Genomic DNA, 23,797 nt, shown 5'->3' on the forward strand with positions numbered 1-23,797 from the left:
TAGGATTTCATAATATGTTACCTTATGAGCTGGTCTTTTTGTCCTATAAGAGAAAGAAAAGTTCTCTTATTTTCTTAAACTAAGGTTACAAACAAGCCATACTCAGGCACAGGGCTCTGTCATCTTTGACATTGGTTGTGCTAGGATGTACAGATTTTTACCGGAGACAACCTTCCCCTGCTCATGATCATGAACTGGTACCAGCTTATAGAGCTCCTAGCACCCACTCTCAGGCACCCGCCGCCAGCCTACTAGTGTCTGGGGACTAGTTCCTCTTTTGCTCGGCACCTGTCTTTTTTAAGAAACGATTAAACAGTGATCAAAACAACCCTGGTTTCATACATTCAACTTCCCTGACAGATATATACTTAGCTATAGACTCCGTCGTCCCCGACAGAAATTCGAATTTCGCGGCACACGCTACAGGTAGGTAGGTCAGGTGATCTACCGTCCAGCCGCTGGGTGGCAGGAATAGGAACCATTACCTTCTAGAACCAGATTTTCTCTGTCGGTCATGTTGTAAACATACGTTTGCAGTATCTCCTGACTTGATTTTCGTTTTTCATCGCCATCGATCTTCTGGGCTGTCTTTTGCAGGGAAGTACTGGGTCTTTGGTTCGGCATACGCTTTTATTAACTTTTTAATGAATTTCGCTTGGAAATTTCGAAGAAAATATTAAGTGAAACTACCGAATTATCGGTAGACACTCACATAGTTTGCAAGAAAGGGAATTATTAATATTTATTCATTATTACATGTAATAAAGGTTACAACTTTATTGAGGAAATATTAAACTCTAATTTCCTACTTTAGGAAGTCAGAAAAGCATATAACTATACTCTGTTTTTTTTCATCTGTCCAAACCACCTGTGGTGTGTTTGTATGGTAACACTGCGTCCCGGGCTTTAGATAGTTACATTAGCTTACATTCAACGATTAAATAATATCTATTTCGAATATTAACGATGTAATTCGCATATAGTAAATTATTAAAACACTTTTCAGTGCAAATGTACACCCAGATATCCTTTTATTTACCTAAAACTTACACCACCAAGCGTAACTATTTAAAGCCCGGGATGCAGTGTTACCCATACAAAAACACCACACACAGCGGTGGACCGATGAAAAAAAACAGAGTATAGATACGCTTACTTTAGAAGCTTTAATAGCGTTTGTGCTAACGAGCAGTTAGAGTATTAGCAGTACTAGTAGTTGTTGCATCCTCATCACCTTCTTCCTCCACAGAAACTACAAATTTATATATGCAAATTTGAAGATAATGGATGTAGCTCAAAATGCGAGCTCTTAAAAGGTAAGAAGTGAAATAGTGTTCCCCATTGAAGTGGAGGGTGCGTCTGATCGGCTCTGTCTCGCTCCCAGGTCTAGACCTCTTCCAAGCTCCCAAGCCCAGAGGAGAAGGAATGTCGACAACCGCAGGGGGGTTTCAGAGAATCCCCACCGATCAGGCGTCCCCTCGGCAGGTTCTGTAGAACGTCCCAGACTGCCAAGTTCGCCATTGGAAAGGCGTCCTAAAATAGTGGAGGGTGCGTCCGGTCGGCTCTGTCTCGCTCTCAGGCCTAGACCTCTTCCAAGCTCACAAGCCCAGAGGAGAAGGAATGTCGAAAGCCGTAAGGAGGTTTCAGAGAATCCCCACCGGTCGGGCGTCCCCTCGGCAGGATCTGTAGTAGCGTCCCAGACTGCCAAGGATAGCCGTTGGAAAGGCATCCTAAAACAGTGTTTTTATACATTCAACTTCCCTGCCAGATATATACTTAGCTATAGACTCCGTCGTCTCCGACAGAATTTCAAATTTCGCGGCACACGCTACCGGTAGGTCAGGTGATCTACCGCCCTGCCCTGGGTGGCAGGACTAGGAACCATTCCCGTTTTCTAATCAGAATTCTTCTGTCGCCCGGGCCATCAACATTGTTGTTGGTTCCTCTCGATTGGTTTTTCTTTTTCACCGGCAATTGATCTTCTTGACCGACTTTTGGTGACGTATCTGGATTGTTGGATTGGCATAATCAAGCTTTTGTGGACTGTTTTGTGGACTTGGATTTTGGATTTTTCTTTAAAAATGTCTGACTCTGGAATGGTTGTGAGACGTTGTGTGAATGTAGGCTGTAAGGTGAGGTTGCCGAAAGCTTCGGTAGACCCTCACACTGTATGCAAGGGTTGCAGGGAGTATGAATGTTCTTTCACTAATACTTGCAAGGAATGTGAGAATTTGAGTGAGAATGAATGGAAGAATCTAACTAATTATTTGAAAAAGTTAGAGAGAGAAAGAGTGAGGAAGGCTTCTTATAGAAGTTTAAGTAGTTCGAGATCTAATGAACTAATTCCTAACTTGGGATCTTCCCCAAGGGTAAGTATTGCTACTTCTCCTTCCATTGCAGCCCCTTCTCCTATTGCAGAACCTGTAGATTCAGCGAAAGAACTTGCGGATCTAAAAGCAGCCTTCAAGTTGATGGAAAACAAAATGGCTGCCCTGCAAGGTAAGGCTAGTGATTTTTCAGTGAACAGTGATATGAGTGTCCCCAGTGTAGTGGAGGGGGCATCTGGTCGGCTCCGCAACGCTCCTAGGTCTAGACCTCTTCCAAGCTCACATGCCCAGAGGAGAAAGAATGTCGAAAACCGAAAGGAGGTTGTGGAGAATCCCCACCGATCAGGTGTCCCTTCGGCGGTTTCTGTGACACCCCAGACTGCCAAGGATCGCTATTGCAAAGCGTCCTGCGTGAGTGTTTTTCGTCGTCGGGATCTTCATCTCCGACGTGATTGGAGGGATTCAGATCGCTCTCGACCACTCAAGAGGAGTTGGAAGGCTCCGACGATTGACTCGAGCCCGGAAAACTTCCCTGAGGAGTCTCCTTCGGGAGTTAAGAAGAGCCATTCTTTCAACCAGAGTGAGAAGGATTTCAGGAGGTGGAGGCTATGGACTCCTCCTCTCCTCCTTCCCCTCCTCCCGAAGAGGATAAAGAAGAGGTTACGAAGAGGTTCATGATGGCTATGCAAGAACAGATTTCGTCTTTTGTAGGAGTCCTTTCAAAGGAGCCTCCTAGAAGGAAAGACTCTTCCCTTCCTATCAAGAGATCCTCCAGACGTATGGAGGTATCTGCCGCCAGGATCGATGCTCCTACTCGAGGTGAGGCTTCCTGTACGAACGTGGATGAACCGATCAGACGTCTGGCACCGGCCAGGAGTGAGGAGTCACCCAGAGGCAGGAGCCAAGAGCCAGTAGTGAGGAGTCAACCAGAGGCAGAGCCAAGACCAGGAGTGTGGAGTCATACCAGGCAGGAGGCAGGAGGCAAAGAGCCAGGAGGCAAGAGCGCAGGAGGCAATAGGCAGGAGTCAGGAGTCAAGGAGGTCAGGAAGTCAAGAGGCAGGAGTCAGGAGTCAAGATGGCAGGAGCCAAGGAGTTCCGGAGTCAATGGAGGCAGGAGTCCTAGTCAGGAGGCAGGAGTTCAGGAAGGCCAAGAGTCAAGAGCCAGGAGGAGCTAGGAGTCGGAGACTCATTCCTGGAATTTATGACTCTTCTCCAAATAGAAGCTCCTCTCCTTCAGATCGTAGGAGGTCTTGGAAGGACTCTCCCTCCAAACGAGAGCTTTCTCCTTCGTCTGATCGAGGTTTGGACGATTTGTCTGATGACGAACCTCCTGCAAATGAGGGACTCTCGAATTATAAGGTCTTAGCCTCATTGTTGCTACAAGAGTTTGGAGACTCTCTTAGTCCGGCGGCTCCTCCTTCTCCTCGTTCTCTCTTTTCGAGCTCGGCTACGGCAAAATCTTCGGCCTTTCTGAAAATGAAGCCTGCAATTTCTATGAAGAAGGCCCTCCATTCTTTAGATTCTTGGATGGACAAGAAGAAAGAGTTGGGAAAGACTGTATTCTGCATGCCTCCTTCCAAACTACATGGAAAGAGAGGTATTTGGTATGGGACAGGAGAGACTATAGGTCTTTCTCTTCCTGCCTCGGCAGATGTGGACTTTTCCAATTTAGTGGAGGCATCTAGACGTCACTCTTTAGGATCGGTCAGATCGACGTGGAGCATTTCGGAGTTGAACCACTTTCTAAAGGGACTTTTTGTCACTTTAGAGGTGTTCAATTTTCTGGATTGGGTCACTCGGAAAGTTCTGGCCAACAAATCTAAAGATCCGGAGTTTCTTAAAAACCCAGAGATTCTCCATAGCGTCCTGTCTTGCATGGACAAGGCAGTACAGGACGGTTCGGGAGAAGTGGCTTCCCTTTTTGGTGCTGGTCTTCTGAAGAAGAGATCAGTATATGGATCCCTATTATCAAAAGGGGTTTCTCCGAGCCAGAGGACTGCTTTATTGTTCGCCCCTCTGTCGGATCATCTGTTTCCTTCTCAGTTAGTGAAGGATATATCTCGCTCGCTAACTGAGAAGGCGACACAAGACCTACTAGTACAAACGTCCAAGAAAGGACGCCCTGTAGTGTCGACGATTAAGAAGGACTCTCGTCCTCCTCAGCAGCCCTTTCGTGGAGGTGCAGCGGCTCGTCCCCCTGCCAGAAAGAAGAGCTCTGACAAGAGAGGAAGGTCTTCCTTTAGACCTTTCAAGAAATCTAAATGACTTGTTGCTCCTTCAAGCACCAGTGGGCGCCAGACTCCTGAACTTTGCAGGAGTATGGGCGAAAAGGGGAGCCGACCCTTGGTCAGTCTCGGTCCTAAAGAAAGGATACGTAATCCCCTTCGAGGACAGTCCTCCCCTAACATCTACGCCTCGGGAACTGTCAGCGAGGTACAGAGACCCTGTAATGAGACAGACTCTCCTTCAAATGGTGGAACAAATGTGGGAGAAGGAGGCCATCGAACTTGTGCAGGATCCACACTCCCCGGGATTTTACAATCGCCTTTTTCTAGTACCAAAAGGCATCGGGGGGGTGGAGACCAGTACTGGACGTAAGCCGCTCTGAATCGCGTTTTTGTTCAGAAAAAGAAGTTCCGTATGGAAACGTCCGCTTCAGTAATGTCGGCTCTTCGTCCAGGAGATTGGATGGTCTCTCTGGACTTGCAAGATGCGTATTTCCACGTTTCCCATTCACCATTTGTCAAAGAAATATCTTCGGTTTGTAATAGGAGACAAGATTTTTCAATTCAGGGCTCTGTGCTTCGGTCTGTCTACAGCTCCGCAGGTATTCACCAACCTGATGGCGAATGTGGCAAGATGGCTTCACCTAGAGGGAATAAACATCTCCCTCTACTTTGACGACTGGCTGATCAGGGCCAAGTCGGAGATTCAGTGCTTGGAGGACTTATCAGTAACAAGAAACATGATAGAATCGCTGGGATTACTCGTGAACCTCGAGAAGTCGCAGCTGATCCCCAGCCAGAGCTTGGTCTATCTGGGGATTCAGATGGATTCTCGGGGTTTTCGAGTATTTCCTTCGCGAGAAAGAATCACTCGAGGTTTGTCGAAAATCTCGAGCTTCTTAGAGAGAAAGAGCAGTTCAGCGAGGGATTATCTGAGCCTTTTAGGGACCCTGTCCTCACTAGAAAAGTTCTTCTCTCTGGGGAGGCTTCACCTTCGCCCTCTTCAGTTTTTCCTGAAAGGGGTGTGGAGTTGGAAGCTGGGACAACTCTCGGACATCTTCCCGCTTCCACAAGAGATAAAAGATCACTTGAAGTGGTGGATCCTTCCTCTTCAAAAGAATGAAGGCGTATCGCTTGCCCTGCAGAACCCAGACCAAGTGTTATATTCCGACGCTTCGGAGTCGGGATGGGGAGCGACGCTAGGAGCAAGGGAGGTGTCAGGCACCTGGACAAAGGAACAGGTGTCCTGGCACATCAATTGCAAGGAACTAGTGGTCATACACCTAGCCTTAAAATTCTTCGAAGAGATAGTCAGAGGCGGGGTGATACAGATAAACTCGGACAACACCACGGCTCTGGCTTACATACGCAAGCAAGGAGGCACGCACTCTTTCTCCCTCTTTCAGTTAACAAAACACCTGTTAACCTGGACAGAAGAAAGAGGCATAACTCTCCTCACAAGTATTTGTACAAGGGATAAAGAATGTGAGAGCGGACAGACTGAGCAGGAGGAATCAGGTCCTTCCCACAGAATGGACTCTACACGAAGAAGTGTGTCGAAGTCTTTGGTCCCTGTGGGGGAGACCTCACATAGATCTGTTTGCAACGTTCCTCTCCAAAAGAGATCTTTTGCTCTCTAGTGGAAGATCCGAGAGCCTTCGCAATAGATGCGCTTCTCCTGGATTGGTCGGGTGTGGACGCCTACGCCTTTCCCCCATTCAAGATCCTGGGGGAAGTGCTCAGGAAGTTTGTAGCTTCAAAGAGCATGAAGTTGACACTAATAGCCCCATTTTGGCCAGCCCAAGAATGGTTCACGGAGGTACTGGAGTGGATAGTGGACTTCCCCAGATCTCTTCCAAACAGACCAGATCTACTCAGACAACCCCACTTCGAGAGGTTTCATCACAACCTCCCAGGTCTCGCTCTGACTGCCTTTCGACTATCGAAAGACTTGTCAGAGCGAGGGGTTTTTCTCGCAAGGCTGCGGGCTCTATCGCTCGAGCCCGCAGAGCTTCGACGAGAAGAGTATACCAATCGAAGTGGGAAGTCTTTAGGAGGTGGTGTAAGAGTCAGAAGCTGTCCTCCTCCAGTACCTCTATAGTTAATATTGCCGATTTCCTCCTCTTTCTGAGAGAGGAATCACACCTATCTGTCTCAACTATAAAGGGATACAGAAGCATGCTGTCTTCAGTATTTAGAAATCGAGGGCTAGAAATTGCAGACAACAAAGATCTACACGATTTAATTAGATCCTTTGAAACTTCAAAAGCAGCAACTCCTAGAACACCTAGTTGGAATCTGGACGTGGTCCTGAATTTTCCTTTCCTCGGATAAATTCGAGCCTTTACATCTGGCTTCCTTCCGCGACGTCACTAGGAAATGCTTATTCCTGTTGTCTCTCGCTACAGCCAAGAGGACGAGCGAATTGCACGCTCTGGATTCCACAGTGGGGTTCAAAGAGATGCTGCCATCTGCTCGTTCCAGACAATGTTTCTGGCGAAGAACGAAAACCCGTCAAAACCTTGGCCCAGAAGCTTTGAAGTAGAAGGTCTATCTAACCTCGTAGGCAGAGAGACAGAGAGGTCTCTCTGTCCAGTGAGAGCTCTTAAATTTTATTTAGAGAGGAAGAGACAGATGGGAGCTTGTCAACAAGGTCTTTGGTGTGCTGTGAAGAACCCCAAAAGACTCATGTCCAAAAACGCCTTGGCGTTCTTTGTGAGAAGCGTCATTACGGACGCACACAAGAACTGCTCGGAGGAATCCTTCGGTCTTCTAAAGGTTAAGACCCATGAGGTGAGAGCAGTAGCAACGTCCTTGGCGTTCCAAAAGAATATGTCTCTTAAAAATATCATTGAGACTACGTATTGGAGGTGCAATTCAGTGTTTGCATCTCATTATCTGAAGGATGTGAGAGTGACTTATGAGAAGTGCTTCTCTCTAGGTCCATTTGTATCAGCAGATACAGTGCTGGGTCTTGGAGCAAAGACTGATCCTTAAAAATATTTTGATTTTATCGTACATAAACCCTCTTGTCAGATATGTGCTTGGTTTTCTATTAGCAAGCTCACGGATGTCGCACGGGCGCATAGTGTCATTGCTGGTAGGGGATCAAGGGTATGTATGGCTAGTCGGGGAGTACAAAATTTTTTTTGTATATTTTGTATAAATGAAAGTGTAATTATGTTTCGATTTTTTGGTTGTTTGTAAGGAGTTCGGGGATAACTCCTTGCAATCTTAGAACTAACATGGATGTTAGGATCAGGTGATCGGGATCGGTGTTGTGCTCCTTGAACAAGGTGTATTGTCATGTTAGTGGAATAGCACCCAATGACAAAGGCCTTTAGGCTCTGCCGAGTAAGTGGATAAGACCCCATTGGCAGACCCACAAGAACTCTTAGCCATAGATCAATATCTCGCTGAGGCTCTTGAGGCTAAGCAGACTCCAAGGCAGTAGCCGCGAAGTCTTCAGCCTAATAAGGTAGGAACCAAGGTTTATTAATACCTACAACATATGTTGTTTACCTGTCTATTTCAGTAGTTAGCTGTCTCTTACCCACCACCAATGGGTGCTAATCAGCTAAGTATATATCTGGCAGGGAAGTTGAATGTATAAAAATGATATTGTCATGTTACAATAAAGTTTGTTCATGAAACTTACCTGTCAGATATATATATAGCTGTATTTTTCCGAATCCGACAGAAATTTAAACACTTACGACACACGCAGTGGGAGTCAGGTGGTTAGTACCCATTCCCGCCGCTGGGAGGCGGGTATCAGGAATCATTCCCATTTTCTATTCATAATTTTTCTGTCGCCGGTGCTGAAAACACCTGTTTGCAGCACCTCCGTCCAGATTTTGGAAACTTACTAGCTACTTGAGTATCCCTTTTGGTTTTTTCTTTGGTATCTGAATTGGATCGGTGGCTTGGCACACGTTGACTTTGGATTGATTTGAATTTGGTATTGATTTTTCTTTGATCAAGATGTCAGGGTCTAGTTCTGCTAGCACTAGATTTTGTTCTATGTCCGAATGTAGAGGTAGGCTACTGAAAGCTTCAGTGGACCCACATTCTGTTTGTAAAGTTTGCAGGGGGAATGAATGTACGTTTGAAAGTCGTTGTAAGGAGTGTGAAAGATTAACAGAGTCGGAATGGAAGGCGTATGAAACCTATCTTAAGAAACTTGAGCGAGATAGGTTAAGGAGGTCTTCCTCCAGGAGTGTTTCAGGTAGGCAAGATTTTAATGATCTCCTGCTAACCCTCCTTCTGTAGATTATGCTCCTACCCCTGTAGTGTTGCCTCCGGCCCCTGAAACAGTGTCGGTAGAAGGTAATACTTTATCGCTAATTCTTGAATCGATTCGTAACTTAGAATCAAAAGTGTTAGCTCTGGAGAGCAAAAGTGAAGAGAAGTGCAGTGAAAGTGCCCCTTGTGTAGTGGAGGGTGCGTCAGATCAGCCTCATTCCGCCTCTAGACCTAGACCTCTGCTTGACTCCCAGATTACGGGGAGAGAGCATGTCGAAAGTCGAAGGAGGGTTACGAGGAACCCCCACCGATCTGGCGTGCCTTCGGCAGCTTCTGACGAACCTACCCAGACTGCCAAGGAGCGTGCGCGTGCACGTCTTCTCAAGGAGTGCTTCTTCTGAAGCTTCCTCCCCGCGCAAGGGTGGAGCTCTCATACCGCATCACGTCCGCTGAAAAGGACGGCTCGCGTTCGGGACGCTTTCACGTCCAAGTTGTTCTCCGGAACTTTGCTCCGTCGCCTGATAGTGCGTTTGCTGCTTTTCCTCCGCAGAAGAAGCGTAAGGATTATTCGGAGGCGGAGTCTTTCCTAGATGTTTCTTTCGAGCGCCGCAGTCGCTCTAAGGTGCGTTAAGTGACGGTTCCTGGGAGTAGGAAGAAGGCGTCCCCTCGCCACTCGCCTGCTCACAGGATCAGCCCCTCCCCAGAAAAGGAGGCTTCACCTACAAGCAAGATTCTCCAGTCTCTTCAGCAGCAACTTCGAGATGTTTTTTCTTCGAGAGAGACTGTTCCACATCGCCGTAAGAAGGATGACAATCTTCTGTGAAGATGTCGTGGCGTTCTCCCTCTCCCTCTCCTCGCTCTTCTCTCTCTCCTCCGTTTGAGTCTCCCTCTGGAGTTCGTTCTGCTCCCCAGCAACTTTCTAGAGGAGGCGAGAAATTTCGTTTTTTCGCTCTCGTGAAGCGGTTGTTTCCGCTGCTACGAAACTTGTTGATAAGAAGCGCGTTTCTTTAGATGCCGAGCGCGCTTCTGTGAAAGTCAAGCGCGCTTTAGTGGACGCCGAGCATGATTCGGTGCAAGGTAAGCGAGCGCCAGTGGACGCTCAGCGCGTTTTAGTGGACGCTCGGCGCGCGCCAGTGGACGCTCAGCGCGCGCCAGTGGATGCCAGGTGTACACCTGTTGCGGTCGAGCGCGCTTCAGTCGGCGCCAGTAGATTGGCTTGGCGGACGCCAAGCGCGCGCCTACGGACGTCAGTTTTCCACCTCCGCAAGCGCAAGCGGAAGCGGGAACTCTTCCTGTTCGCCGCTCTTTCTCTTTTGAGAAAGCTCGTGACTCTTCTTTACTTCCTCCGACTTCTCCAGTGTCTGAAGAGGAAATTAGTGACGCTTTCGTCGAAGTGGACGAAGAACAGCAGTTGGCTCCAGTTTCGACGGACTACGTACAAGGTTTTGACTCGTTTGCTACAGTCAGTCTTTGCAGACACTTTCCAACCTGAAGCTCCACGTAACTCCTCCTCTCAGTTTTCGTCATCCAAGCTACTAAGATCTCGGGCTTTGTGAAAATGAAGAAGTCGCTTTCTACGAAGCAAGCTTTCGAAAGGTCCATGATTGGATGGAAAAGAGGAAAGCTTCAGGCAAGACTTCTTTCGCGTTTACCACCTTCAAGACTTTGTGGCAAAGCTGGTATGTGGTATGAGACGGGAGAAAACGTCGGAGTTAAGCTTCCAGCCTCAGCTCAAGGAGACTTTGGTAGTATTGTGGATGCCGCCAGAAGATCTTTTCTGTCTTCCTCTAAGGTCTCTTGGACGCATAGTGAGTTAGACTTCACCTTAAAGGCCTCTTCAGGACACTAGAGGTCTTTAATTTTCTTGACTGAGGTGCCTAGGAGTATTGGATGCCAGGTCCAGGAGTTCTGATTCCATCAGTCTGGGAAGCTGTCCAGTGTATTGTCTTGCATGGACAAGGCCGTCAGGGATGGTTCTGAGGAATTGGCTGCTCATTTCAGCACGGGACTGCTTAAGAAGAGAGCACTTTTTTGCAATTTTACTGCAAAGTCGGTCTCACCAGCGCAAAAAGCGGATCTTCTTTTCGCTCCTTTCTCAGAACATCTCTTCCCCCAGTCTATGGTAAAGGACGTAGCCGCCAGTCTCCAGGAGAAAGCAAACCCAAGACCTTCTGGCACAGTCTTCTAGGAAGCCTACTACTACTTCGTCTTCTGGGTCCTCTGCTTTGAAGAAATCGAAGCCCTTTCGATCTGCTTCTTCCTCGAAGCCAGCCCCTCGAGGAAGAGGCTCTTTCAGAGGCAAGACTCCCGCTCCTTCCAAGAGCAAGAAGTGAGAGGGAAGTCCTTCAGCCACCGGTAGGAGCCAGACTTCTACATTTCGCGAAAGCATGGGAAGAGAGAGGTGCCGACGCTTGGTCTCTGGACATCGTCAAGAAGGGGTACAGAATTCCTTTCCTGATGTTACCCCCGCTGTCTTCGACACCAAAGATTTGTCTCCTTCGTATCAAGGGAGAAAAGCAGAAAGTGCTTCACTGCATCTACTAGATCAAATGATCGAGAAGCAGGCGGTGGAACAGGTCTTCGACCGGAGTTCTCCGGGGTTTTACAACCGTCTGTTCCTAGTGCCGAAGCAGTCAGGATCATAGTGCAGTTTGTTCCTTAAGTCCTACGTTCTTAGCAAAGAACGAGAACCCTTCCAACCCTTGGCCGAGGACGTTCGAGATCAAAGGGTTGTCGGAGCTAGTAGGACCTGAAGCTGAGAGAGTCCTGTGTCCTGTCAGGGCTCTCAAGTTTTATTTGCAGAGAACCAGAGCTGCAGAGGTTCTTCGGAGAACTTGTGGTGCTCTGTGAAAAAACCAGATCTTCCGATGTCGAAGAATGCACTGGCGTTCTTCTTAAGAAGTACGGTTAAGGAAGCCCATGAAAAGTGTAGTGAAAGTGACATGGAGCTTCTGAAAGTGAAAGCCCACGAGTTGAGGGCTATTGCTACTTCGGTGGCTTTTCACAAAAATATGGCAATCAAAGATATTTTGGGCGCCACTTATTGGCGAAGCAATTCGGTGTTCGCTTCACACTACCTGCGGGAGGTGAAAGCAACATACGAAAATTGTTACTCGCTCGGACCATACGTCGCTGCAGACACTGTTTTGGGAGCAGGAGGTAGCGCTCATCCTATCCTTTAATGGTTTAGGGGAGTTTTTAACTTGTGTTATGGTTGTGGGGTTGACCGCCTGCGGCGGATCTCCCTTCCATTAGCTTAGTCTATGTGGGATACTTTTGGTAGGCTACTCCAGGTGGTTTGGTTTTACTTCGTTTGCCCTCATTTGTATGGTCAATGGTTCTAGTCACGTCGTGTGTTCTCGCCCCCCTGTTGACAGATCATCTGGAGTGCACCAGCTTTATAGGTCTCTACCTTGCTGGCAACTCTAGTAGCACAAGCGACTTACGCGGCAGTAACCACGAAGTCAGCTATGCTAACAGGTAAGGAATCAAGATATCAATTATCTGCATATATATGTTTCCTAAAATCTTCTATTCTGTCTACTCCCACCACCAAAGGTGGGATTCAGCTATATATATATCTGACAGGTAAGTTTCATGAACAAAATTATATTGTAATGATACAATTAAGTTTGTTCATACTTACCTGGCAGATATATATAATCAAGTACCCACCCACCTCCCCTCAGGAGACAGTGGAAATAAAAATTATGAATAGAAAATGGGAATGATTCCTGATACCCGCCTCCCAGCGGCGGGAATGGGTACTAACCACCTGACTCCCACTGCGTGTGTCGTAAGTGTTTAAATTTCTGTCGGATTCGGAAAAATACAGCTATATATATATCTGCCAGGTAAGTATGAACAAACTTAATTGTATCATTACAATATCATTTTTATACATACTTACCTGACAGATATATACGATTAATGGCCCACCCAGCCTCCCCGCAGGAGACAGGTGGAAGAGAAGAATTCTGATTAGAAAACTGGAATGGTTCCTAGTCCTGCCACCCAGGGCAGGGCGGTAGATCACCTGACCTACCGGTAGCGTGTGCCGCGAAATTTGAAATTCTGTCGGAGACGACGGAGTCTATAGCTAAGTATATATCTGTCAGGTAAGTATGTATAAAACTTTATTGTAACATGACAATATCATTTTTTCGTCATCCGATTCTTCATCGAAAGGAAAATAGGGTGGAGTTATGACAAGCTATTGAGACCTTCTAAAAGATCGTGGAAATCGCCAGCTTGGGATTCTAGCCCGGAAAGTTTTCCGGAAGACTATCCACCTGAGAAGAAGAAGAAAGAGATTTATTCATTAAATCCTCCTTCCCCTAGATCGGATACGGAGAAAGAAGACGCCGCTACGAAGATCCTATGAGAAATGCAACAGCAGATATCTTCGTTAATGGAAATTTTGAAGAAGGATCCTCCCAGGAGAAAGGATCACTTCCTTCCCGTTAAGAATTCCCGTCCGATAGAAGTCTTTGACAGCTTGGACGAGGCGGCCAGGCGCAAAACGCCGACAAGGCAAGAGGATTCTAAAGAGGCGCCTGAAGCGAGACGCAAAGCGCCTGAAATGAGGCGCAAAGCGCTTGAAGCTTCTAAAATGAGGCGCAAAGCGCCTGAAACGAGGCGCAAAGTGCCTGAAACGAGGCGCAAAGTGCCTGAAACGCCTGAAGCACCTGAAACGAGACGCAAAGCACCTGAAGCGCCTGAAGCTATGAACCAGGATCTTCATCGGAGATGGAGTTAGAGGCGGACCGAGAGGCTCCTCTTTGGGGAATTTTCACAGGAATGCTTGATTCTGTGAAAGGTGAAAGACATTCGAGGCCTTCTCCTGATAGGGACGGGAGTTGTCGCACAGGCGGCCATCGCCCTTCTCAGATAGTCTTAATGCAATTAAGGCAAGAGCAACATCGGCCTTTTCCTGGCGGGGATTCAAGATGTCGCACAGGCGGCCGTAGCCCTTGTCAGGTTAGAGTCGGTACTGCTAAAAACCCTTCACCTTACGAAAGGAGGCGCTCTCCTTCGGTTGCTCATTCTTCTCCCAACTTGATGGACAGGAAATGGAAGATAGATCGGAATTGGAAGCCAATAAGGGGGCAGGTCTTTCAGTTTATAAGACCTTAGGGACCCTTTTTATTGAGAGAATTAGTTCATTACGAGTAAGAGGATATTAAAATCATCCCCCTTCTAAAAATAATGCAACCAACCATTTACAGAAAGAGTGGCAATCGTTTGGAAATTGAACAAGATTCGTACGAGCTCTCATTCATTGATTAGAGGCTCTTCCAGATAATAGAGGCGTGGAATATGGCCTTATCTCCAAGAGAATAAAAGTTTGAGGGATTCTCTTCGATCCTAGGTTTTCATTGGGATCTCTTTCGACTAATACTAATTCGGAAAAGAACGAAGATAGTAAGATTTCCATTCTCTCTCTGCATCGGAGAGGAAAGAATGTAGTAAGAAGATTTGGTGTATACGACTACTGAATGACAAGTCATATACACATACCATAGTTGCCTTTGTGGTTCGCTACAGAATTATCTATATCCTTATAGGAATTTCCTAGTAAGGACTTCGCTTAAAAGGTTTGTTACGACAATACCTACTCAGCTTCGGTATTTAACAAAGGTTGTTTGGCTTAAATTTGCATTATTGAGAGCTTCCTTAGGCCCGAGAATAATTCTATTATATTCCTTCATTGAATGGAGTAACTTGCAACTCAGGATGAACGCAGCCAGGCAGCAAACAAGACGGCTGTCATTGTAAGCCTATACAGTACCATCCAGTTCTCGGTCATGAGCAGTTGGTTACATCTCTCTCTCCAACGGGATCGAATGGTTGACTGTATATTCCCCCTACAATCATGGACTTAGCCTCGAATTGAGGGGATTTATAGGCAAACATGAATAACATGGTATTCGTTTTGCTAAGGAGTTTTCAATAAAAAGATAACTTATAACCTTGCGGTAATGTTTACCACAATGTATCAGCATTATATGAATGAGACTACAATATGAATTTAACGCAGTAGAGCTATATATATTAATTGATGCTCTCATGCTTACAGAAGCAAAATATTGGACTTGCTAACTTTTCGATATAGCGAGTTATTAATCGAAGGGTTCAGTAGCCTCTCTGACAGCAGGCTCAGTAATGGCACGGTTCGTTCCTGATTTCGTTCCCCGTCTATCTTGAAGGGGGCTCGATCCCAAGGAGGGACTAAATGACTTAAATCAATTAAGCCATTTCCACAGCTCTCTCATATTTCAAGAAGTATTGAGAATCTCTTTTTTCGCCTCTGTTCGCGTTAACAAGAGAGAATCTGTTCGAAACACAGACATGGAACGTAACGATCCTTAAGAGGTTCGTTGCACGTCTGTGAGAACCTTCTCGATCGACAATATAACTATTAACTTATATCTAATCTTAGTTGGAAAGAGAGTTGTAGAAGCCTGCGAGATGTCTTCGTCATAGATCTCTTCGCAAGATGGAAGACGAACATGCTGCTTCTATACTGCTTCCTTATTCTCGAACCAAGAAAGGTAGCAATATATGCCATTTTTTAGTTTAAAAGGGGAATAAACTTTAGTCTTTTTTCCCCTAGATTATACATTCTTAATGGATATTAAGATAAATGGGCATCAAAGGAAGAGAGAATGATACTTTATGCCTCACTTTGGTCTTAGAGAAATTGGATTCACAGAGGTCACGTTCTTCTCACAGCATGTTTTAGAAGTCTGTTCCAAGAAAGTTTGGATTTTCGATCATCATCTATTATAAATAGACCTTAACAACCTCTCCACTCTGAGTCTGTCTGCATGCAGACTGACCAGAAGTGGACATGAATGAGAGGATTTTTCAAGGTGAATGACAATAGTCATGGCCAGGACATAGAATTGCTGCAGATTGTGCTTGATGGAAGAGGAAACTGTCCTCTTCCGATACCTCTGTGAACCACATACATATAGGTTTTTTCTTCCTTTTCAGAGGGAAGAATCACCTTTGTATATATCTGCTATCAAAGAGCACAGTAAAAGGCTATACTCTGTCTATACAAGGGGAATTAGAGATAGCAGAGGATTAAGATCTTCGGGATCTTATACGATTCCTCAATACGACAAGAGTAGGATATCATGTACTTCGAATGGGATCTTTTGTGGCCTCAGATTCCGTGTTCTGACAAGATGGAATTGCTCCTCATCAAACTTCTTTGAGAAATTTTATGAGGGAATTCTTTGTTTCTCATGGCCCTAAACGACCAAGAAAACAAGTGAATTTTTTGTACATTGGAATCTTGCATCATTTTCAATGGAGACTCGACAATGGGTTCTTGCCAGCATAGTATGTCTGGCAAAAGAACTAAAACCCTCTATTCCTGACTCAACGCTTTCAGATAGAAGTTTCGTTGCCCAGGCAGGGTACTTACGTTTTCACCTACAGAAGAAGAGATGGTTTAAACGTTTTGCCTTCAAAGTCTTTGGGATGCGATGAGGGCTCGAAATGCTTCCCAGAAGGTATTCAGAGGGATACAATGAAGAGCTAGAAATCAGGAGTCCTCCCAATTTCAGCTCGGAGTCTCCTTCAACTTCCAAGCTCCTTCCCTTCCTTCGGACAAGGATAGGGAAGATTCTGCAACGAGGAACTTCATCAACAAGTAAGAAGAGATGTCCTATCGTCTAATGGATGTAGTTTACCACAATCACCTCCCCTGGCGTAGAGGCCAAAAGCTCAAAGTGGAAGAATTTCTTCCACCCTTCTCCAATCTCCTGATAAACTATTGTGGAGGTTCAGGACTTTCGGACAATGTAGCGCCAACCAGGCGCCAAATGCCAAAACAGGCGTAAAAAACGCCAGAGGCAGACAGTTTCAAGGAACACTGTCATTGTCTGATGAAGAGAAAGAGGTGGCCTCCAACCTAGCGCAGATGCGCTAGAGGCGAACAAATCTGACAGATAAGTGTCCGATGTGGACATCGCCAGACATCCTCGAGACTCTACCAAGCTCGAAGCTCCAGCAAGTGGAGAGGAGTCAGCCTGGCACCAAGCGCCAAATAGTGCCAGTCTGGAGACAGGTGCGAAGCTACTTCCAGGCTCAAGGTGCCAGCCAGGAGTCAGGCGAAAAGCGCCTTCCAGGACTAGGTGCCAACCAAGCGTCAGGCGCCAAATAGTACCAAGCGTCAGGTGCCAGGCAGGCGCGAGGCTCCAGCCAGGCGCGAGGCGCCAGCCAGACGCCAGCCAGGCTCTAGGCTTCATCCACAAGAGATCCATTTCAAAGAAAGCCTTGGTCTTCCTTGAAACAAGTGTGATCGCTAAAGCACTTCATGAGTAACTTGATGATTCCTTCAAACAGCTGAGAATTAAAAGCGCATGAAGTGCGAGCTTTTATGAATTCTTGTTCTTTCCATAACAATATGTCATCATGACATATTAGCTGTCACTTACGGGAGATGCAACTCTGTGTTGACTTCCCATTACACGAAGGAGGTCAAGTTGACCTACGAGAGATCCTTCTCTCTTGGTTATACGTGTCTACTGATACGTTGCTGGGATAGGGAGCCGACACTGATCCTTAACTAAGTGAGTTAATTTTTATTTTAACATAGTATTTTTACTTTGGGTTGTTTGAAAGGAGTTTGGGGATAACTTTTCAAATTAAGCACAAACCCTCGTGTTAGGATCAGGTGATCGGGATCGGTGTTGTGCTCCTTAATTATGCCACTAGGCATAGGTATATTGTCGTGTAAGTGGATAAGACCCCAGTGACAATTGTCATCAGGTTCTGTCGAGTAAGTGGATAAGACCCCATTGACAGTCCTCACAAGAGCTCTCAACCATAGGTCACATCCTCGCTGAGGCTCTTGAGACGAAGCAGACTCCTAGCAATAGCTAGGAAGTCAACCCTTCGTCTAAACACATAGGAACCAAGGTTTTATTTGTATATTACCTACAACGTATGTTGTTTACCTGTCTAATCAGTGAATAGCTGTCTCTTACCCTCCACCAAAGGGTGCCAGTCAGCTAAGTATATATCTGTCAGGGAAGTTGAATGTATGAAAATGATATTGTTATTGTACAATAAAGTTTCATACATACTTACCTGGCAGATATATAGTTAGCTATAGACTCCGTCGTCCCCAACAGAAATTCGAATTTCGCGGCACACGCTACAGGTAGGTAGGTCAGGTGATCTACCGTCCCGCTGCTGGGTGGCAGGAATAGGAACCATTACCTTCTAGAACCAGATTTTCTCTTCCACCTGTCTCCTGCGGGGAGGCTGGGTGGGCCATTAATCGTATATATCTGCCAGGTAAGTATGTATGAAACTTTATTGTACAATAACAATATCATTTTTCAAGCAACTCTAGCTCCCGGTGCTGATTCTTGAATGGCACTGTCTATGTATAGTACTTGACTCCCACCATAGAACAGCACCTGCTCATGAGCAATTCTGCTTTTCCTGAGCTCCCAGCACCAGCCTTCTAGTGTCCTGCATCAGTTCCTGTTCGGGCATCGCCATTTCCTGAACGTCCAATACCAGTTCCTTAGCCCTTGGCACTATGTTTAGTATTCGACACCTGTTTTTTCTGCTGTGTTTTCTGTAAATGCACTGTTGTTTCATGGACATCAGTACCCGATCACCTAACAACAACTCTTCAGTATCAGTCTCCCACATCTGAGTGCCATACAGCCCACTTCTAAGCATTTTGTCTCTCTTCAGTATGTTCCTCCTTCGCCTATAGTTCAAGATGACCTAATGCTTCCATTCTCTCCCCCCATTTTTTAAAGGGGTTTAACTCGGTGGTAGAGCGAGCATTTGGCTGCATATCAATAGGTCCCCATTTCAGTCCCTGGTGCCCCCTCCACGATAGTTAGCAGTCCCTGGTGCCCCCTCCACGTTAGTTAGTGTCTCAGAGTCGTGCCCTTTGCAGACAAGGACAAGGACATTTTTGTTCAGTTTGAGCTTTGTGAAGAAAGCTCTCTCCTCTGGCATTTTTCTTCTTCATCCACGAGGTCTCGGTAGAAGTTTGGAGTTTGATTTTCACACAAGGGAAGTGAGACAAAGTACCTTTTAAAGTACCTTTTCACAGTAGGAGCACTCACTAAAAAGATAAAGGTTTTCCAGTTTTTTATCAAGAGACATTGCCTCGTATAATCTTAAGTCTGGTGTCAATCAGCCCTGTTATCTTTGCCTCCAGGCCTACACCACCTTTTCCCTCAGGACACAGTTTAGAGAATGTCTGATTTGCAGGATTTGTCACAGCAGTTTTTGACAAGGTCATGTTATGTCCACAAGATTGTTCCAAACTTGCCGGACATTATTTTCTGCCAAGTAATACTTCTTCGGCCTGTACAAGGTGTCGTCTTTTCCACGATAGATGTTATTGATTCCACACAAGAAGTAGAGTCCACATGGATGTCCATGTGTCCGCTCAGCTGTCAAAGAGTCAAAGGGTCCGCAGGGTTGGCAGCTAGTCCACACGGTTGTCTGCGAGTCTGCACAATGATCTGCAAGTTCACTCTGTTGTCTTTGAGTCCACATGGCTGTCTGCAAGTCTGCGTGGCCTGCAACATCCTTTTTTTCTCTTTGAATGAAAGACCAAGTTCAAGATGTAGACAAACCAGACAGTCCTGTCATCCATTCCCCAGGATGATTGGATGAAACCTGGGTTATGCAGGAAGCATCCTTCCAAGTCCCTCCAGACTCTAGGAGTATCTCAGGTCTGTCTTATGGGACAGGGTCCTCTAGTTCGAGGATCTGTGCTTCAGTTCTTTACCTGGATGACTGACTTCTTTGATTCCCTTCAAAGGATAGTGCTTGATGGTTTTGAACACAAGCAACTGGAACAGGGAAACACAGCTGTGCACATTTGTTTTTTTCCCGTATTTAAGTTGGTCCTATGGTAGTGGCTGTCCGAGCATAGAAGGAAGTTCCTTCATCCTATGAGCCCAGACCTGACTTCTACTCAACGCCTTGGATCTAGGTTGGGAAGCCAGCTTTAGGAACTGGTCAGTTTGTGGGACATCATCCCAAAAAGAATAGAACCTTCACATCTCTGTCAGAGCGCTGAGAATTTTTTGACTGTGGTACCCTTTATAGACAAGACCACAATCCTAACATACATATGTAAGCAAGGAGGCTCTCTCTCTCTCTCTCTCTCTCTCTCGGGGGTCTCTCTCTCCCCCCCCCCTCCCCCCTCTCTCTCCTCTCTCTCTCTCTCTCTCTCTAGTGTTGCATCATCTGCACACTGAACCATCTTGTTTTTCAGGCCAACAACCATATTACTTATACGCACTAAAAGTAACAGTGGATCAAGAACAATAGGTCTTAATTCACTAAAGACTGTCAACAGCAACTTCCTGCTGCCTACCTGTAAGGAAACTTGAGATAATCCTAAAATTTATCCACCCACTTCAAGATTCTGAAGTTATAAAATAAGTGCCCTATGATATACTAAATTGAAAGAAGCTCAAAAATGTATTAAGTGGCTCTACACTCAAAACACTTACCAAGGTTTTCTTGCAAATGGCAAGTCAAATGTAAATGAGCATCACAAGCACCTAACTGCTTCCTGTATACATATTGACCATTAGCTGAGAATCCTTTGGATTTCCCATATTTGCATAGTGACTTGGAAATAAGTTTCTTGCTAATTAGAGAGTACAGGGAGAATAGAAATTGGCATATAGTTATTGCAGGCTGCAGGTATAGGTCATTCTTTGGAAAAGGCACAATTTTACTAAGATTGCTCTCATCATCAGATACATATTATGTCGGCATAAACTTGCAGAATCTATTAATCTTGGGATACAGCCCACTAGAAACCTTTTTATAAACAAAGGGAAGAAAGCATCAGGATCTTCACCACAGCTATCAAGATCAACCAGAATTTACTTAACATCCTCAGAGCAAAATGTTAATTTCAAGTGTTAGAAAACTGTCATTCAGCTTGTGTGTAAAAGTATGGCTATTTATTAACATATAAATAAACATAAATTGATGCTCTTAGGTACTATTTTCCATTACATATTCTCTTTTTATAAGATATAATGTGGGGATGTCTTCCTTGTAGCCAAGCTCACTGTATTACATTGCAAATGTGGCAAGTTAAAGAGTTTTGGTGCATTTTCTCATACCGTTTGTGGACACTGCCTTTGTATTCAGTTATCCTCCTGCCAATTACATACTACATACATATATACTGTGTTTTGCTTTTGTAGAAAAGTAATTTTCCAATTCTGACCATGTTTCTCACTCATAGTTGGTATTATAGTAGGTATATATGTATATGTAAAGTATAGTGTACAGTGTATGTCTTGTGTGTGGTGTATGTATATTGAACTTATTGTAAGATAAAAATTGATATGGCTGTCGATTTTAAATGTCTGGGTGGTTTGTGCGTGAGGATGTTTTCAGAATAATTTCGTAGCCATATATCATTCACTTTGTATGGTTATTATGAATGGCATTGTAATGAGTGATGGTGTAGTCTTTACAAATAAAAGTACTAGGTATAAGGTGATTTTGTCAGTTTATCTGATTTTCTATAGATGACTCTGCAAGTTGCCAATTTATCTTTTCTTCTTACGCATTGTAATGAGACGATAAACCTTTTGTGGTCGTCTACTGTCACGGGTCATGACTAGCAGGTTTTTTGTGTCATTTAGATGCTGGTGTGACAAGAGAAACTGCTGCACCTGATCCTTGTCTGTCCTTAGGGATTAAGGAAGGCAAGTGATTCTTAGTCTCTCCCTCAGTTTTTGTTTCTCCAGTGTTGGAGAAGGATATTGTACACCCTTCTACCTTTGCAGTAATTCTTCTTAGTTTCTCTGGTGATATATAGTGTTGGTAAAGAACATTTCCTGTTTGTGCAATACGGCATATACTAGGTTTTTCTTTACATTGCCAGGTATGTTAAATTTGTCTTGCATTTTACATGGTTATCAGTGGTATAAGAGATAGCCTTACAAGCAAAGAATAATTTGATAAATATGAATACTTTGAATGTTACTCTTTTGAAGACACACTAAAGAATTATTTGTGGTTTCTTTGTGTGTATGTATTAGGTTGGTTCATTCTACAGTATTTGTTGTGTTATTAGCTGAGGGAATGAGATGAAAACTTTTTTGAGAAGTAATTTGCAGGATTGTGTACCAGAAGGTCTCTTGTAACTTAATCAGTGATTACAGTGCTTCAGATTCATTCAGATTTGGTTGAATATTTAAGGAAGGATGAAGAGATATAAGTGTACAACTCAGAAATGTCAGAGATTACTCCATTTTTTTTATCTAATATTTCCAGGGCTAAGATATGAGAGAAGGATGAGTGACCAGCGATTGCAGGAGACCTGGACCTCCTTTGCACAGACTCAGTCGACAGATGTATTGGTAAGTGAGATGGAGTCATACCCATTATCTTGCATTCAGGTTGAAAGCTTGTAATGATTTGTAAAAAGGCATTACCTTTGGAGCTGAATCCTTATCGTTGAGTAAACCATAAGTAGAAAGGATTAGAAATATTTGTAGTTTAGTAGTTACAGTCAATTTTATTACATCATACAATATTTGAGGCACATATTCTGGACAATCCCACAACATCTTATTTGAAGTACTCTGCAAAAATGTGCTTGTATAGTACTCCATGATCTTTGTCCTGAATGTTTTTGTCAGTTATTTCCTTAATGAGATTAGGTTTGAAATAAGTTTTCTCCGTTCCCTTTTGTCCTGTACTGTATTAGGTCTAGATCTTCATCTCTTACTTTTTTCCATGATTTTCTGGCCTTCCTACAGGTCATCCTTCTCTTTCCTTATCTGATCCTCCTTTTGTCACCTCTTTACACATCCACATATGTACAATTGTTGCTATTTACAATTTTTGCTATTTCAGTCTTTTTTTTTTTTCCAGCTTCTGTAGACTACATATCTACACCACTTCATCATTTGTGTGATACATTCTTCCCACCATACTCCAGCTCTGAACTTAACATTCCATGGTTACATTTTAACAAAATTGCATCATTATTCCATTCAGTAGTCATGTCTTGCCACAGAATAGTCAAAGCCTTTTGTAACCATTGTAAGTCTTTTCTCTCTGTACTAATGGAACATTTTTATTTTCTATTCATTAAGCCACCTATTTCCATTTCATCCATAATGCAACTACTTGCTTTATTACTCCTCTCAATTCCTGCTTCTTAGCCCAATATCCCAAATGTAACATTAATGCCCCTCCTCTATATTTGCTCTGATAATATATTTTTAGGATAAAAAATCACTTGCCCCATATCCTTAATGAAAGAACTGTTAAGTATTTAATGACTTGTAGAATGCACATAAACAATATTATAGAAAAAAATTAATGCTAGCAAATTGTACCAAATGTTTTCTTTAATTAATTAGTTTCTCAGAATCTTTGTAGGTAGCCTAGGTTTATCGATAGAATCATGTTTGCTTTTTGGGTATCATGCATCACAAGATTGATCAGTCTAATACAGTACGTATTACCTTAAAGAAGGCTGTCTTATTTTATTACTGGTAGCTGTTTCATCTTCAAAACTTTTTTTTCTAATGTCTAAGCTGTTATTTTTGTTACTAGTTATATGTGCCCTTACTAATAAATACAACCTTAATTTCTGAGCTGTTATTTTTGTTACAAGTTATGTATATATGCCCGTAATAATGAATTCAACCTATCAGAATTCATACAAGCTTGAGAGGAGCTGTTAACAGATTAGTATAAACTTTTTTTGTTTTAAAATCTACAGGGTGAAAACCAAGATGAAAATGATGAATGTGTAATATATTCAGTGTGGTCTGATGTGTAATGAAAAGAATGAATATGCAGAGAATATGCACGGCATTGCGTTACTATTATGTTCATGTGGGCAAAGGTTAAGTGTCTCACCTAGAGAGATCCAAAGTTCAGACTGTCTGGCGTTTTTAGAAGGGCCCTGTTTTTATTGGTAGGTAATGTTGTGAGGGGGGTTAGGTG

The 23,797-nt window shown here is 44.3% G+C and overlaps 1 protein-coding gene across 1 annotated transcript in view; it reads left to right on the forward strand.

The window, feature by feature from the left end:
• LOC135217916 (uncharacterized) overlaps window positions 1–23,797 on the forward strand; it is a gene marked incomplete in the record, with an annotated part of 536,838 nt that overhangs the window by 9,463 nt on the left and 503,578 nt on the right. The window contains 1 exon segment of the mRNA XM_064254001.1: window positions 22,109–22,194. Within this exon segment, the coding sequence (XP_064110071.1) occupies window positions 22,129–22,194 (66 nt within the window).

The sequence above is a fragment of the Macrobrachium nipponense genome, chromosome 9 (genome assembly GCF_015104395.2).
Source record: "Macrobrachium nipponense isolate FS-2020 chromosome 9, ASM1510439v2, whole genome shotgun sequence".
NCBI classification, from domain to species: Eukaryota; Metazoa; Arthropoda; class Malacostraca; order Decapoda; family Palaemonidae; genus Macrobrachium; species Macrobrachium nipponense.